Below are 16989 nucleotides of genomic sequence, written 5' to 3'. Positions count from 1 at the left end.
AAATATCAGCTTGATGTGAAAGTTAATGCATTTATTAATGTTGACATGGCACAATTAGAACCTCAGTCAGTGGTCTGAAAACATGGTAGAAATTAATAATGGTTGGGTTGGACAATATGATGATGAAGAGATATGTAATAGCTCTACCTTTAATCATTGTGGTATTATGATGATGTGGTCAATATTGGAAATCACAGGACTGTTCTATGGCAGTATCAATTTACAGAATGTGTGCATCAATGTGATGCAGTACCTGTTTTTAGGTATTTAATTCAATGTATCAGCTCAAAACAAAAAATTAGCATTGTTTTATGTTATCTATCAACGATTTCTCAAAGGAATTCCAAGGACTATATCGCAATATAAAATGACATGAGTCGTGATAAAAGACTATCAATACTGCACATCCCAAAGTACCAGCCTCCATTTCATATCAATAGAAATGTTAATGCCAGTGTACCTCCAATTTAGGATCCAATTCCCATGATCCCCTGCAGATCCCTGCACCAATGGATCCATGTTTTTACTGTAATGATATTGCTGTGTGAAAATCTATGCGGCACAGTGTCAAAGAAGAAGAAGTCAACTATAGAGTATATTCACTGGCGTAAGAGATTCTGTGTACTCATGTCTGCTCAGTATGTTATGCTGAAGTTAATCTGTTGTCTGTAAGAGAAACAGTCGCTGATATGTGTGCAAACAGGGGGACTTCTGTTTGTTCAGTCCTTAAATTCCTTTTTTATTCGGATGAGGGTCGGGGGGTATCGGCTGCTTCTGCTTCTGCTTCGGCTTTCCCTTCGTAGAATGTATTCACTAAACTGGGAAGAGTCGACTCCACCGCCACATGAACCTGTGATCCAGAACCCTCTCTGCTGTAGCTGCTCCAACACCTGCAGTCACACACAAACCAAAACAAGACATTTAGACATGTTTGTGGGCGTATTCTGGGAAGAGTAGTGAATATGTGTAGATTTGAAAATGTTCCAACTTTAGTGCCTTCTATTGGTACACATTGAGGAACAACCATTGCATGAGTCACACCGGGAACAGAATGGGCTAAAAACAACACATAGTAATTATTACCAGGATTGTCTCATATTTCTACAAACACAAACATATTCCATCAGTATAACTTGAAAGACGCTATAGTCAAATACTAATTCAGAATACAAAATTAAAGGAGTAGTTTGGCTGGCGTGACATTTGTTAAGGGCCAACTTAATTCACTAACAAAGACCACACCAATAACGATAAGGGTTTCAAATGGTTTATTAAGTGTTGAGGTAAGAGGGATAGATCCAGGGTGTGGAAGGAAGTTGAAGGGAGTAAGGTATGGGGGAAGTGGAATGAAGGGATGTAGGGTAGGGGATGAAGGATGTGGAGGGCTAAGAGGGTCGTGGAATGATAGATAAGGAGAGGATGATGGGCCGCTGACACACGGTATCTGGTTGGAACTGTGGAAGTGGAGACTTGAGTGGGGGCTTTCTCCGACGAGTCCCCAAGAGTTAGCTTCATGAAGACAAGTGTGTGTGGACGTTTTGTCGTTCAGGCTGGAACGGATATAGGTGAGGTATGCGAGCGAAGACCAGCGGCCAAGAATCGTCATGATATACATTATATTGACGTAGTGGAGGCGGCTCCGATGCGGAATGAATGGCCCGAGTATCGGGGGATCTTCCGGATGTAGATAAGATATGGCGGAAGTGGTGGTGAAACCAGAACGTATGACACATTTTTCCTTGTCTGTGATGTCTTGCAGATACATTTTTCTGGCTCGTCTTTAGCTTATGTAGTTGCAGATGGTTTCATATGGACTGAGGTACGAGTCTAGTTGGAAGAAGTAGATGGGTTTAGGTGGACCCACCTGGTTGGTCTTGCTGCGTTTGAGAAGTTGCGTTTGGGTAGGCGATGTCAGGAGGATGGTTGGAGATGTCGGACATGGTGGTGTGTCATTAAGGATGGTAGTCGAGGGTTGGAGCAGTACTCTGAGCAGCGCAGGAAGTCCAGAAAATCCAATAAGAACATGGATTCTAGGACTTTGTCTATGAATGGAGACAAGTACCCTGAGCGGAGTTTACAGATGCAGCGGGTAAGAATGTCTTAAGTGAGGGGCACACGTTTAGTTGTAGGATGTGGATGTGGATGTGGTTCGGGTTTTACGGAGACCTTTGATTAGCATGGTGATATGCCGGTAAGGTCAAGGCTTGACACAGAGACCCTAAGGACAGTTTTGTGAAGTTAATTTTTGAGACCTGGGATGTGGGATCCCTGGATGATGAACTAGTGCTGAGCCAAAACTAGAGTGAGCATCTGCATGAACTAAATTACATCAAGACAATATGTCCGTCCTTGATGTCTACGACCGCACTGTTGTCAGAATAGAATGAGATGGTCTTTTTGGACCATTTGTGTCCCCTGCTATAACTTCTGGGTAAATATAGGAAATTGTAAGGAAGGAGTGAGGGATGGGAATTAGGGAAGCCATTCGGCTGAGGACCACAAGCTGAAGGAGGGGACTGCATCTGTGAATAGCTTGCTAATATGTTCTTTCAATTCAATTACATTTATTTTGATTGCCCAAAATTACAAATTTGCCTTAGAGGGCTTTACAATTTGTATGCTTAGAACATCCTGTGTCCCGGGACCTTGCATCGGATCAGGAAGAACTTCAGGGAGAGCAACAGAGGAGGATCCTTCTATCAGGATGGACATACGTACAATAGATGCTAAGGAATTTCAGGGATGTACAGGGATCTGAGGAAAGAAGAACAACAAGTTCCTGGAAAACAGAAGTGAGAGTGTGGAGACCATGTGCTGGGGGTAGAAAGATGGTGGAACAGAATCAAAGTCATCTGAGTGATGAATTAGGTTATCGATGCTTGGAACGGTGGAGCCGTGGGGAGTTAGCAGGTTGATGATAAGTCTCTTTTTTCCCCGTCCAACTCTGGTATGAGTGGGGTGAGGGAGGGGGGAAAGCAGAAACAGGAGGAAACAACAGGTTTAGGTTGAAGACTCCACTGTGGATCCCTGTCGTCAGAGTGAGCTGTGGTAGTTGTTGGTAGCTGTCCGTCCCTCGCCTTACTTTGGAGTTGTTGGAGGATGGATGCCGAGAGCATCGGGAATGTGGATGGCTAAATGCAACCGAGCTTGCTGGCGACAAAGGATGGTGGGAAAAGGAGGGAGCTCCGGGACTTCAGGAGTTAGCTGGTATTCTTCGGACCGGTCGTTATCAGAAGGGTTGAGAAAGAGCTCCTGGTCCATTGTATGAGGTAAAAAGATTAGATTGTTTTGCTTGTCTGTCACACGACTTGTGGAGTCAAAAGTGAGATGTGTTTGGGCTGTGGTCTCTGTTCCCGAACCTAGCTAAATAAATGTAGGGGGAAAAAATCAAACACAAACCAAAAAAGAGGCAAAAAGAGTGTGTTGAGCATTGATGTCAGCTCTGTGTTCAAAGTGTGTTTCTTGGTTTGTTGCATTTTCAAGCACTAAAGCTGCACAGATGGGTGATGCAAGCTAATGATGTGCCTCTGCTCACATACTGTATACTTTTTTCTCATTGTTGCTGGACAGTCTAATCATTAGACTGTCCAGCAACAATGAGAAATGGAATCGTTACATGCTACAGTTCTGTCACGCTAACGTCTTCTCTATATTTGTATTTAAAATGAACAAATGAGCAGATTACATGAAGAGAAATAATGTCAGCATGTCACCATTCTTAAGGCTACACACAAAACAATTGCCCCTCTTCTCCTCCCATAAAAGAGAAAAACTATGATCTCAGTAGAGATAAATGTATGTCTAAAAAAAAAAATACGATCAAATACTAGAATACACTATCAAATACAGAAAACGCGATCAAATACAGAAATGACAAGCTAATACAGAAATAACAACCAAATACAGAAAAAGCAAGAAAAATCAACCAAATACAGGAAAAGTAACCAAATACACAACACACAAATACAGACATGACAAGCTAATACCGAAACAACAACCAAATAGAGAAAAAGCAAGCAAATACTGGAAACAAATGCAAATACAGAAAACATGAACAAATACAGAAACACAACCAAAAATGGTTTGTGTTTTAACTAAATGCTATGCACATGTCGTCTTCGTCTGGTGGGCAGTTAAATCCCCAAATCTTCCCTAAAAGAGGAGGAGCAATAGTATGTGCCCCAAAATAAAACTGATAGTTACGTGTGAATGTGAACGAATAATGAAGCTTCGATTACTTGTGTATTGTATTGCTCTCTGATATATCTCTGATATAGTCTAAAGGTCTTTTGCCCGTGTATACATGTGTCGCTAACAATAGCTGAGAAAGAGGCCCCTGGGCTTTGGGTCACTCTTCCTTTTCTCAAGGTAAAATCCATCTCACAATCTGGGCTGAAACATCAACTACTTTAGAAGTAGTGTATTCATTTTTATCCCTCCCCTTCCTACCAAAGGGAACAACATGGTGACATTATCTCAGTTTGCCCTCAGGAGTTCTCCGGTCCTCTGACTTCATCTCTGACTGACTGATATTTCCCCTGAGACAAAAATAGACAGACAGTAATACAGTGTGTCAGCCATCAATGTATCTCCACACAAGGAAGTCATTGGCTGATTCGCAACACTTTCAATATATTATAGGACTCTTTGACTGAAGCGGACTAACAAAAGATTAAAGAAAAACATTTCCTAACAGATGTGATGGATGGAGACATGCAGGGGGGATCCAATCTGACAAAGCTGGAGATGAGCTGCAGAGAAGAATGGCAGAAACTCCCTAAAATCCAGGTGTTCAAAGCTTACCTTAACTAAGACCGTATTCAAGGTCTTAATGCTTTTGTCATTGTGCTATTTCAGTTTTGTCTTTTGAATACAATTGGAAATCTATTGTGTAGATTAATGAGAGATATTTAGCATAATACTGCAACGTAACAAAATGTAAAAAAAAAAGTGAAGGAAACTAAATACATTTTGAATGTGAGATGTCTATGAGAGGGTTGGGTTATGGTTAGGGTAAAGAAAAATTCCATCCATCTCTCTCGCAACGTTTCCCAGCTCTTCCTGAGGGGCCCTGTTGAGATATATAATCTCTCCAGCATGTGCCTGGAAAACCTCAAAAGGGAGGCATGCAGGAGGCATTCTGATCAGATACCCGAACCACCTCAGCCGGCCCCTTTCCACAAAAAGAAGCAACAGCTCTACTCCGAATGTCTGAGCTCCTTCCCCTGATACTAAGGCTGAGAAAGGATAGAAGCTCCTTTTGTCCACTTGTATCCACAGTCCCATTCTTTCGGTCACTACCCAGAGATTATGACCATAGGTGATGGTAAATTGTAAGGTTTGCCTTCCAACTCAGCTCCCTCTTCACAACAACTGATACGCCTGCATTACTTATGACACAGCACCGTACCGCCTGCTCATCTCATGCTCCATTTTACCCTCACTCGTGAACAAGACCTTGACACCCTCGCTCACTCCCAACCTTGTATGCGCACTCCCCATTTTCAGAGAGAACCATGGTCTCAGACTTGGAGGTACTGAGACTCATTCCTACTGCTTGACACTCGGCTGTGAACTACCTGTCTACAAACACAGCTCTCAGTTAGGTTATACAAGGATACATATACATGGCTCATAGCAACAACCCCGATACCCCATATTCCCAAAGTAGCCCCCGACAGGACACGCCAGGGGACACAGTTGTTCACAATATGTGAGTCCACAAAACACACGTAGACTAGATGAGCTTTATAGCCCAAAATCACAAATGACAAATTATCCTCAGAGTGCTTTACAATCTGTATACATATGACATCCTCTGTCCCCCCCCCCCCCCCACAGCATTACAGAGTTACAACACATTCAATGAATGTGATATAAATGAAAGTAGTAAAGTGATGGAAAAATGACGAATACTAATGATAACAGAAGCAGTGGACATAATAGAATAATAAAGATGATAAAATCATTAGCATTTTTTTAGCGTATGTCCAGCTTTTAAATATTCCGCTTTACTGGGGAAAACACAACAATACAGAAGCTTAAGGCACTTTAACGATCATTTCCCTTGGACTTTCACACTACACAATTTGCTGCCTTGTAATCTGGAGTCTTGGCTGTAGTTCCCCAACAGGTGTTTCATCAATACGAACAATGAACCTAATTGTACACATGTCCAAACCCCAGTCCCTTTGGAGCCTTATTAGTTTGTTTCTTCTACGTCATTGAATGGCTCACAGAAGATGAAGGTAAAAAAGGAGCAGTGGTGTCAAAATATACAAAGAGAAAACCTGATCCTGAGAAAACAGTTTAGTCATTACTGTCCGATCCCTGACAGACATTGCTGTTAAAGGGTTTGAAATCTGAACCCCGGGTGTAATTTGTACCTGGATAGAGTTGAGGTGGCAGGAGCTGTTTAGCGGGAAGCGAATGATGTGCGCGGAGTCCTGGTTCCAGCTGCTGTTCAGGGAATTGGATATGACGTCTCTGACCTCAGGAAAAACCTCCTCGATCACGGCCCGGTGGGCGCTCACGCTGATCCTCTCACCGAGCTCTGGGGCCACATGAATCACAACACACTCGCACTCCAGAGACGCCCCCCCGCATTCCTGCTCCGTCCTCCAGCGCTGCAGCTCAGCCTGCAGAGGAGTCAGCTGAAAGAAACCGGCCTCTTCGTACAGCAGGGAGTATTCCTGCACACACACACACACACACACAATATACACAAAACAAGCTCAGAGACATACACGCACAGACAGAAGAAACAGGCAGAAAAGACAAGATAATGAAAATACACAGGCATGCAAACAGAAGCCCACAAACACACACACATACATGAGCAGAGCATTAATCAACATAGATTAAAAAAAGCATGACACAGTCATGAGTCTTTTCAGTGAATGTGAGAGGTCCACATCTATCATATCTTTGCTAAAATAATCACCATTGTTTGTTTGTGCTCATGCATGACTGTATGCACAAGGACCTCTTGTGGTTGCGGTGATTCACAATTTTTGAAAAAACTATTTTATTGATTGTTTCATAGCATCATCGACTCCTCACTCCTCCTAACCGGCCGGTCGGGGCTGCAAGTGATTAACAACTGCTTCAGAAGCCTATTTCCAGCTATGTTTGGTCTTGTATGGAGCTGGAGCATCCAAAGATTATTTCTATACCCCATACGTTATGATCCACTAAAGTTCGGCATGATATCAGATCTTATCTTTGCCACCATCTTGACTGTAAGGGAGATGGGATGGACAATTGCGCGGGATTCCACTCTTCTTTGTTTGTGAGGGGAGATGGAGACACACCTGGTGCACATCTGCCCTCTACTGAGTGCAATTTTCTAGTTCAACATATACACAGTATAAGCCCTCTGAGGCAAATTTGTAATTTGTGATATTGGGCTATATAAAATAAACTGAATTTAATTGAATACATATATATATATATATATATATATATATATATATATATATATATATATATATATATATATATATATCTTGTATAGTAGTGATTATTTACTCCAGTCAGGGCACCCTCTTTTTGAAATAATGTCAAAAGTGCACACCATTTGGGATCATTTGTGTTGTTTGATAAGTGAATTCAATAATGTTATTGTGCAAAGGAAATTAAACAATTATTTTATTTTGACTTTATATTATTTTGACTTATTACAGAGTGGTATATGTCAAAGTTTAGTGAGGATGCTGTTTTTTCTAATGGCAGCACGTAATCACACCCGTTGTCCTCTGGGGTCAAAATTGAGTAAACATATTTCCCTGGTTTACTCGGGATGTAATGTTTGAATAGACAGCGACCTCTAAAGGGGACCAGGCGCTCATCCAGTCACACCAGTGCCCGGATCGTACATCAACGGCAGGAGAGACACCCACTTGTCCCAAATGTCTCAAATGGGAGCAAGTTTGTCTCGTGCCTGGCAATCTTCCAATCACTCTTGAGATTTTATGAAACATCTTGAGTGTCGTGGTAGCACGGAAATTTGCACTCCCAGGCTCGGCATGCCATAAACTAGCTGTAGCTTCTTTACTATGCCAGCGAGAATCAACAAACCTGCATATTCCTTCATGTCCATTGGATCCATCTTTCTCCACTTGTTGCCATACAAGTCGCCCCTCCTTGTTTGTCATGTTCCACCTCATGCGGTTGGTCCATGGTGGCTTGTCTCTCTCTCTCTGCTGTCAACATGCGTCGTCCGTCACTGGGCGGGATGGAAGACCAGATCAATCCTTTGACTGGAAATATTCTTCTATCGCAGCCTCTTCCTCAGATTCTTCCTCTTCATCATCATAAGTGCAGTCCTCCATTTCGGATCCTTCTTCCATTTCAGCTTCAGATTCTTCCTCATGTTCTTCATGTTCCTTCACTTCATACTCTTCTTCCATTTCTGCAACAGGTGATGTGGGGGCTTCTTCAGAGGAAGAAGTAGCATGTGGTCTGTATGTTGGATCCATCACCTCATCATTATTTCCCTTCTCTTCGGACCCTGAATCCTCCTCATCAGTTGATTCTTCCTCCTCATGATGTTCAGCATTGTCCTCCTGGTCATTATTTCCCGTCTCTTCGGACCCTGAATCCTCCTCATCAGTTGATTCTTCATCCTCATGATGTTCAGCATTGTCCTCCTGTTCATTATTTTCCCCAACATAGTTCAAATTAGCTCACAAGCCTCCTCATTGTGCTGCCTGTCTCATTGTGAAATGCCCCAACACCTGTGAGAAAAGACCTGCTTTTGTTTGTTGTTTTAACCATTTCTTGACCCCACACATCAAACATCCAAGATCAAAGATGTTTTGGAAAGCTTGGTGTGACACGTTGCCCCATTGCACCACTTTGTGCTGCGGGGTCTTTTTGACCCCAGAGGACAACATAAGTTATTAAATTCAATAAATCCCCCATAATTCAATCAAATTACTTCAAATGTATTATTATCACGAAGAGCATAGTATCAAACAACCCCCATTATTTTCAGACCTTTTGTTTGGGGTCAGCATTCTGACCCCAGGACAACACAAGGGTTTTAATTGATTTCTTCCCTGTCTTCAGGACTGTTCAGATAAACTGTGGTAGTACCTGATCAAAGCTCTAGACACTCACTTTGAAGTCATCGGGGATGAGAAGTTTGGAGGTCCGAAGGAAGTTAAGTATGTAGCGGAACATGGGTCCATCCCGATCGATGAAGTAGTGCTGCTTAAGACTGTCCAACACGATGGGCTCCGTTCCCTCGAACAGACGGCCGATCCTGCCAGAAACCAGAAAGACGGAAACAGAGTCCTCTTCATCAAATGATAACCCAATGTTAGGCTGTCCTGTCTACTGGCCACAGATGTCCTCAAAGGCAGCTGAATGTGCATAACTCGAGAAACCTTTTGCCAACTTTCAAACTTATTCTCTTAATCTTATTTTAGTGTATAATTGTAGAGATGATGCAGCAGCTTAACTTCCCATCAACTGCTGGGTTCAAACCGTTCCTACTTCCAACTCTTCAAACACCAATGCGAGGTCAGTAGCCCTCTGTTCACATGCAAGTCTGTGTCTGTGCTGTCCCTCTGAGCCATCGGTCACTCACCGTTTACTAAGTATTTTCAGACACAAATGTCTTCTTAAAATGCATTGTTATATAGAAATGTGGGCTTTCAGTTGTGTCCCCCATTGTAACATTTTGCTGGGAGGGGGATGCTTAGCAGGTGGTATCGAGAGGAAGAATGGTTACACTCGTACATACGGCTCATTTGAAATGTCTCTCTTTTGGAAAGAGGAAAACTATAACTGCACTGGCAGAGTTATAGGTTATACCAGACCATGTGAGACTGTAGCAGTTTGAACTGAGCCAGGGTTTCTTTTTTAGTGTATGAATCCAACTTGTAATTATTGAGAGGGCGCGTTGACTTGCCTTTTTGGTATTTACAAGTTAAGATTTGCATTAGCAGAATCCCCCAGAAAAGCAGTGAGTGGTTAATGGACCACCAGCACTTAACGGACTAAATTAAAAACGTCACATAATCATTAAAATGCGGTATGCATGAATGCGGTATGCATGAATGCGGTATGCATGAATGCCACTTGGCAGATTTAAAAGTGCTGACAATCACCTCTATTATATTTGAGTTTTTAAAGCAAGATGAGGGCACTAACAGGGATCCACAAAGGCCACATACTCAGAAATTAAACTGTGGAAACATCGGCAGCAAAAAGTAAGAAACGTACTTATGGGGGTCAAGATGAACAGTGAGTCGTGGGAACTTCTACAGAATCAGACTAACTGTATCAGCACAGAGGTGGTGTCACCATGTTACTACAGTAGCCCAGAGCGTACAAACCAATAGAGGAGATTTAACGTTTTTATGTCAACCTGAAGGCCACCTTAGTTCTTCGACACAGAATATGAGTGGAGAGGGGAGAGTTATCCAATTGGTCGCATTGTGTAACCTCTCCACTAGATGCCACTAAATCCTACACACTGCTCCTTTAACAAAACACTGAATTTTCATCTTTACTGTATGTTTGTTAATTATCTCCTTTTGCATTACAAATTAAGGGGTAGTGTTCACCCCTTAAGAACCCCATAACCTATGCAGAGAGCCCATTAAAAGACTAATATTAGTTTATTAACTATATTAATCGATTAATTTACTCCAAATCTGGGATATACCTTTTATTACACCTGAATACTGATTAGGATTACATGTCAGGATTTAATGTAAGGCGTCGGACATATTTCAGGTATATTCAGGTTATTTTTCATAATGGATGTGTGTCTCTCACCGTGACTCGGGGTACTTTGTAAGGGTGGCGAGGCTGCTAGTGTACATGTGTCCTCCTACATCGATGTGGACGGGTGCGTTGGCTTTGGTGAGCTGGGCTGGTGCGGGGATGCCGGAGGAGCCCAGAGGAGACGCAGAGACCTGCTGCCGACTGGACATACAGTTGTCCTGGGACACAAAACACACACACACACACACAAAGTAGTGGTATTACCAGTATAAAAGTAATTATAGGGCTGTAGTATCAGTTGCAGCAGTAATGTGGTTATCAGATGTCAACAGACGCCAGTCAGACATTTCCAATTTATTTCCAATGCCAGATTGTACACAATATTATATTCATTTTAGTTCTCCGACATGACAACATTAGGTGGTGTAAATGCACAATTTTAATATAGGCTGCATTATTATTACACTAACGTGGAGGACACACAAAATGAGGAAGAACGCATCAGACACTGCCTTCTCTCTTCCCTCAACATTGATCCATCTTAAATCCATCTGTGAATCCACTATCTTGAAGCTGCACTAATTCATATGTTCAAATCAACGATGAGCCCACACAAAATGATCATCAACTTGGTCCAGGCAGCTCCTCTCTGCTCTTTGAGGCCATTTCTTTTGAGTTTTACATTTGTAGTGACAAACCACTCAACGTTGCAGCCCCCCACACCTCTATGGAGGTTTAGTGTTGTTCAGCTGTTTTGGTTGTATACCCCTCCACTTCACTGATTTGGGTCATAGTCACCCATTGGTTTAAGGACTACAGTTTCAAAGCCTCGATTTGCATTTTGGCTGTCGCCATCTTGGTTTTTAGCAACTAGAAGTGAATAAGCAATTATTAGTCGACTAAATGTTATAATTAACACTGTGAAAGGGTTAAAGTTGTAAGTCTCCAGACAAGGTTGGTTGGTCGGTGGCAGCCGGATTCAGTCTCTAAGCTCGTTTCTAGCAACAAGTTGCTGTTTTCAGTGAAACATCTCTGATGAAGTCAGTGTTCACTATTCAGAAGCAACCAGTGACACAGACTAGCTGGTAGCTGGTATTAGCTGGTGAACATAGCGAAGCATTTAGCAGTGACATATTTATCTCAGGAGTTGGTCGTGACCAAAAACAGAACAAAAAGGAGGGAATATTTGGCTAATATTCATCAGGTGACCAGAGACTTGACCCGAGATGAATGGTAATGTAGCTTCATGTCTGCTGGATGTGTAAAATGAGGCACCTGTTTATACCTTTTGCAAAAAAACAACTTAAAAAAAACAAGTTGATAATTTGTAGATCTTGTTCTGCTGCTCCCTATTGGCCAAACATAATTCAATCCAATCTATTAACAAACAGAGGGCTTAATATTAATCTATTAACAAACAGAGGGCTTAATATGCCCTGTATCATCAGGCCTATGGGACTAAACTGTTATAAACCCAATACAGTCCACCAAGTGTCTCCATGGCTACCTATCACACGTTAACCTGTGACCTCCATGTGGACTGGTTGGTGGGTCTGACCAGCTGAGTTTTAGAGAAGTGCTGATGAGTTTAGAGCCTCAGGACTGCCAGAAAATGAAGCAAAGAAACACTGGGACAGTCTGTCAGGAACAGAAATATGACTTTTCTCTGTCGGAGCACCAGCTATTCAAGATTGCCCCGTGGGCTAGTAAAATCAATAGTCAATAGTATCCATGACTTTGCATTAACTATTTATTTTCCTACCCTCTTGGGCATATCGGAACAAGTTGTAAATATAACACAAAAATATTTTGTGGATGAATATTTTTAATAAATATTTAATTATTTACACAACCACAAAACTAAATCCCCAAATCTCTCTCTTTTTAGCTCTGTTTTGGTTATAATGTAACATGTTTGAGTGATTAGCATATTTTACTCTGATGGCACAAACTGAAGAAAAAAGAAGAAACAAAAGTGCAAGCTGTTTCCTCTCGTTCATCAATTCTATAACACTTTGATGTTGAGTATATCCTACACTGAATGTAATACGTGATGCACCGCATGAAGAATACGTCCTCCTTAAAAGTGAGATGTGTGATCATCTCCATTAGAGCTCATTTTGTAACAATGAACTTATATCTGCACAGTAGTCTCTCTCTCTCTCTCTCTCTCTCTCTCTCTCTCTCTCTCTCTCTCTCTCTCTCTCTCTCTCTCTCTCTCTCTCTCTCTCTCTCTCTCTCTCTCTCTCTCTCTCTCTCTCTCTCTCTCTCTCTCTCTCTCTCTCTCTCTCTCCCTCTCTCTGTCTCACCTGTGTGTCTGGCTGGGTGTTTATACGGGACTCCGTGGCTCTCGCAGGGACCGACTCGCTCTCGTTCCGCTCTCCAGGCGACTCTGCGCGTGTCCCGGGGCGCACGCACAGCCTCTTGGCGTGAGGAGCCCCCGGGTCCTCCTCGGCGCTGACTTTGTTCTTCGTTGTTGTTGTTGTTGTTGTTGTTGTTGATGATGTGTTTATTGTCGCTGCTGCCGGCTTCAGACCCGCAACGTCGGATACCCGGCGAAGGTACGGAATCACGAGCTGGAGGTGAGCCTGCGCGTGGCCGTTGACCGTTTCCGTGGCAACGTAAAGCGTCGTCGACCTGGAGCCCGCGGCGCCCACGATGCTGTTGAGCGTTGCTATGGAGACTGCACCGATGCAGTGGTTGGTGTAGGTCTTGGAGAGCTTGGCAGCGCGCGACAACATCTGCATCCTCGTGCCCAACAGGTTCTTACCGATAGCTTTGTTCTCGTACCACGTCACGTCGCTCGCGCAGCAGTGGTCCCGCGGCCGCTGGAAGAACGCCCTGCAGAGCGGGTTCCGCTTCGACACGTAGCGGGCGAAGCTGGCGTACGGACACTGCTCCGAGCCGGTCTCGTACATCCGCGGCAAGGTGTCCTCGTCCGCGTCCGGACGCTTCTTGGTCCAGGCAGCGGAGCGGGACTTGTGGTACGGTCCGAGAGCTTTGAAATAGATAAACTTTCTCCCGTCCTCGTCCACCGCCAGACCGAACGAGTCCTCCTCCAGCTCCCGCTGGTTCTCCCGGCCCCGTGTGCAGAAATACATGCAGGTCTCGAACCAGACTTTGTTGAGCAGCCCGAACGGCGTGTCGGTGTTGAACACGCAGGACTCGTACAGTTTCCGCAGGTCCGAGCGCGTGATGGCTTGTTTCTGCACCACGGGACCGGCGCCTTGCTCCTCCAGCCTCCGTATGACCGCGGCCAGGGTCAGGTTGGCGCTGCGCAGCTCCGGGTCCTTGGTGAGGTCCAAGGTGCGGCAGTAGGGCGGCTCGTTGAGGTACCGATTCAGGGAGCTCCGGATGCTAATGAGGGACGACTTGCTGTACAACTGTCCACTTTTGGAGCGCGCCTCCGCGTAAAAGGAGCGCAGCACCGCGCAGAGCGCCTCCTTGTCCAGAGTTTCAAAGTCTGGACTTTGGGCTTTCTCGCTGAGGTACTCCCTGAAGATCCTCACCGCGTACCGGGTGGCCAGGCGGGTGTTCTCGCTCAGCTTGTTCCGCTCACACCGGTGAAGGTCTCCCTCCAGGTGAGACTCCAGCCTCGTGGGCACGCTGCTGCTGCCGAAGATTTCCGCCTCCCCCTCCTCCTCTTCCCGGTCCATACTCCGCATAACGACCGCTCGCATCTCCGCGGCGGAACCGCTGGAGCCCAGCACTGTGCCTCCTGACTCCCACTCCAGCTCCACACCCTCTCTATCAGACTCCTCGTCCTCTTCCTCTTCCTCCCCGGTGATCTGGACCTCCTGGATCTCCTCTTCATCCTCCTCCTCGTTACCCTCCTCCATGCGCCTCTCGGGGCAGCTCATCCGCTCCTGCTCCGTGTCTCCGCTGGCAGGCATTCTCGCCATATTGCGGTCTGTGAAGCAGTCCCCCGGCAGCGCGCATGCGCTATATTGGACCGCAGCGCTGAAAGCCTTTTGTGTTTAAGTGACCTTCAGCCGTGCACGCTCTTTTTTTAAAGGCACGGGGAGCGAGCGCAGCGGGAGGGTAGATTTGGAAGCGCGCTCCCCGTCCAAAAAAGGCTGCAGTATTGGACTGCATATTGGACCAGCAACATGAACACGCACATGTGATGTGGTGGATATCAGGACTGCAGGAGTGTGACCTCCAGTATCATCTCGAGACAAACACACTTAAACCAGCGTGACACATTATTACAGTATTAGTGTATAATTAAGACGACAAAGACATCCAGCAATTAAACAGGGAAACTGACTTCAGTCATGTCTAAGTACCTCAACTTTGACTGTATTATGAAAATAAACACATGGATTTAAAGGACAGAATGGTACATGCAGCCATTATTGCACTGAGAATATCTAATCAAAGCATCATCACACATGCACACGATATTTTACAATCATTAAGACAAATGTGCAAGCTCTGTTAAGTGGTTACGCTGCATACGTTTGACTTATTTGCCTGCTTTACATACATGAAATATGCATGATGCATGCGGCTTGTGTGTGAGTGTGTTCAGCTCAGGACTTGGGGTGCAATCTGATGGCAGTAATAAATACGTATAACTGGAATGAGAACACGTATAAACACTTTTTTTAAAATATCAAACATGCAAATACTGTTTCATAGATCCGTCATGATTGAGAAGCTGTATGACCTGCAGCCTTTGCACATGAAAAAAATCACACGCATAGAAATGAACATGAAATGCTTTTTTTTTTTACAACCGATGCAAAAATAAGGGAATCCACAAGAGAGCTCACCAACACATATCAATGGCACGGAAGGTCAGAGTTGGGACACCCCGTGGGGTCGTCGTAGAGATTCTCTCTTGACCTTGAAAACAACAAGGTCTTCACTTTGTTTTGCTGCCATGTGGTGCTGGGTTCTCTACTCTTCTCAATCCAGCAACTTGTTGCTCTTGCATCCATTATTAGCTGCTCTGTTTTAACAAAGCTTAGGCTGAATAAACAAGCTTGCAGGCTTTAACTCAACCGTGGTGCTGTTCTGTTCTGAGATGCAGTGACTTAAACCAAGTTAGAGAAGAAGAGCTGTGAGTAAGTAAACGTATGCTCTCCACCAGACCAATTCATGCTGTGAGAAATGCCATCATGGTTGACTGTTTACTGAGGTGACCGGCTGCCCCTGACCCTCTCCGTCAATGGTTTGCGTCACCTGCACCTATATGCGTCGTCTTATTTTCATTTGAAAGCCTTTATCTGCCGATTCCAACGACAGCTAATGTCATGGTCCAAGGAGTTGTGTTAGTTTCCTGTTGTAGATGTTCTGTCTTGTTTTCCTTCCTGCCTGGTTCGATTCATCCATTCCTCGGCAGCCACTGTCACCTGTCCCTCGTTAGTCTCTGTGCTCCGGTTTGTCTTCTTTGTCTTCTTTTAATCATTAAACTGTTGTCTATCTGCATTTGGGTCCTTCTCCTGCACACACACACCACAAGAGCCCAGATCATCATGCATCCCTCATCTCTGAGCTTGACCCTCACAAGGGCCCCAACATAAGGGAAGCTTGGTACTAAGTTGCTGAAGCAGCATTTAAGACTCCTGCTGTTCCACTTCCACTCCACTTGATCTTAAATATACAGTAAAAATCCATGCACAAGTAATATGAAGATGAAATACATGTTGGTAATAGGCCGCTCACAGCCCAACACAGTAATGCAGTACACTGGCTGATATTGTAGTTCATGCATGCATTTGGTCTGTTGTCTGGGATCAAGAGCTGGAAGGAAGTCAAATTGATCATTTGTGTCGAAGAAGACACGCTTTTCTCATGTGCAGTTATTTTAGCAGCTTCTTAATATAGTTTCCCATCATGCTCTGTGTCTGCTCACAGCTAAGAGCACTGGCACCTCCCCTGGGCAAACATGACCTTGATATGCAGTCTGCACCCCGTGTACCGCTCTGATTGCCATACGGACTACATCAACCTATTATCTCTAATCCTATCTGCAGCTACTGATAGTCACCGCGGTCTTGATCATCATCGTCTTTATTACATTGTGGTTCATAAAAAGGAAAAACTCAGGAGGTGGTCAAAATTATATTGAAATTATGCAGAAAATCCGCTCCAATTTTTGACAAGTTGAAATAAAAGATCAAAGACTTTTTTTCTGTGCTCAAAAAAAATAATTTTAATTAAATGTTCTTCTCATATTTGTTTAAATTGGTGATCATTTAGCGTGATAATCCCTCCACCTCCACTCCATCCACCTGAGAT

At 44.1% G+C, this 16989-nt stretch overlaps 1 protein-coding gene across 2 annotated transcripts; it reads right to left on the bottom strand.

The window, feature by feature from the left end:
* Positions 1-12: 12 nt before the first annotated feature.
* On the bottom strand, positions 13-16169 carry LOC117729891. Of its 2 annotated transcripts, none has more exons than XR_004609396.1 (5): positions 13050-16169; positions 10792-10958; positions 9100-9268; positions 6387-6692; positions 13-890 (listed from the first exon to the last, which is right to left on the bottom strand). XR_004609396.1 is itself a non-coding variant. In XM_034531279.1 (5 exons), the coding sequence occupies exons 1-5, from the start codon at positions 14640-14642 to the stop codon at positions 720-722; spliced, it is 2382 nt and encodes a 793-aa protein (XP_034387170.1). In that variant the 5' UTR covers positions 14643-16169. The 2 variants fall into 2 exon arrangements, 1 of the variants encoding a protein (XP_034387170.1); XM_034531279.1 differs by having other exon boundaries at positions 720-890; positions 9124-9268.
* Between the last annotated feature and the right edge of the window lie 820 nt (positions 16170-16989).

The sequence above is a fragment of the Cyclopterus lumpus genome, chromosome 4 (assembly GCF_009769545.1).
Source record: "Cyclopterus lumpus isolate fCycLum1 chromosome 4, fCycLum1.pri, whole genome shotgun sequence".
In the NCBI taxonomy this organism is placed as follows: Eukaryota; Metazoa; Chordata; class Actinopteri; order Perciformes; family Cyclopteridae; genus Cyclopterus; species Cyclopterus lumpus.
The sequence above is the reverse complement of the archived record's forward strand: the minus strand, read 5'-3'. Positions and strand labels throughout refer to the sequence as shown.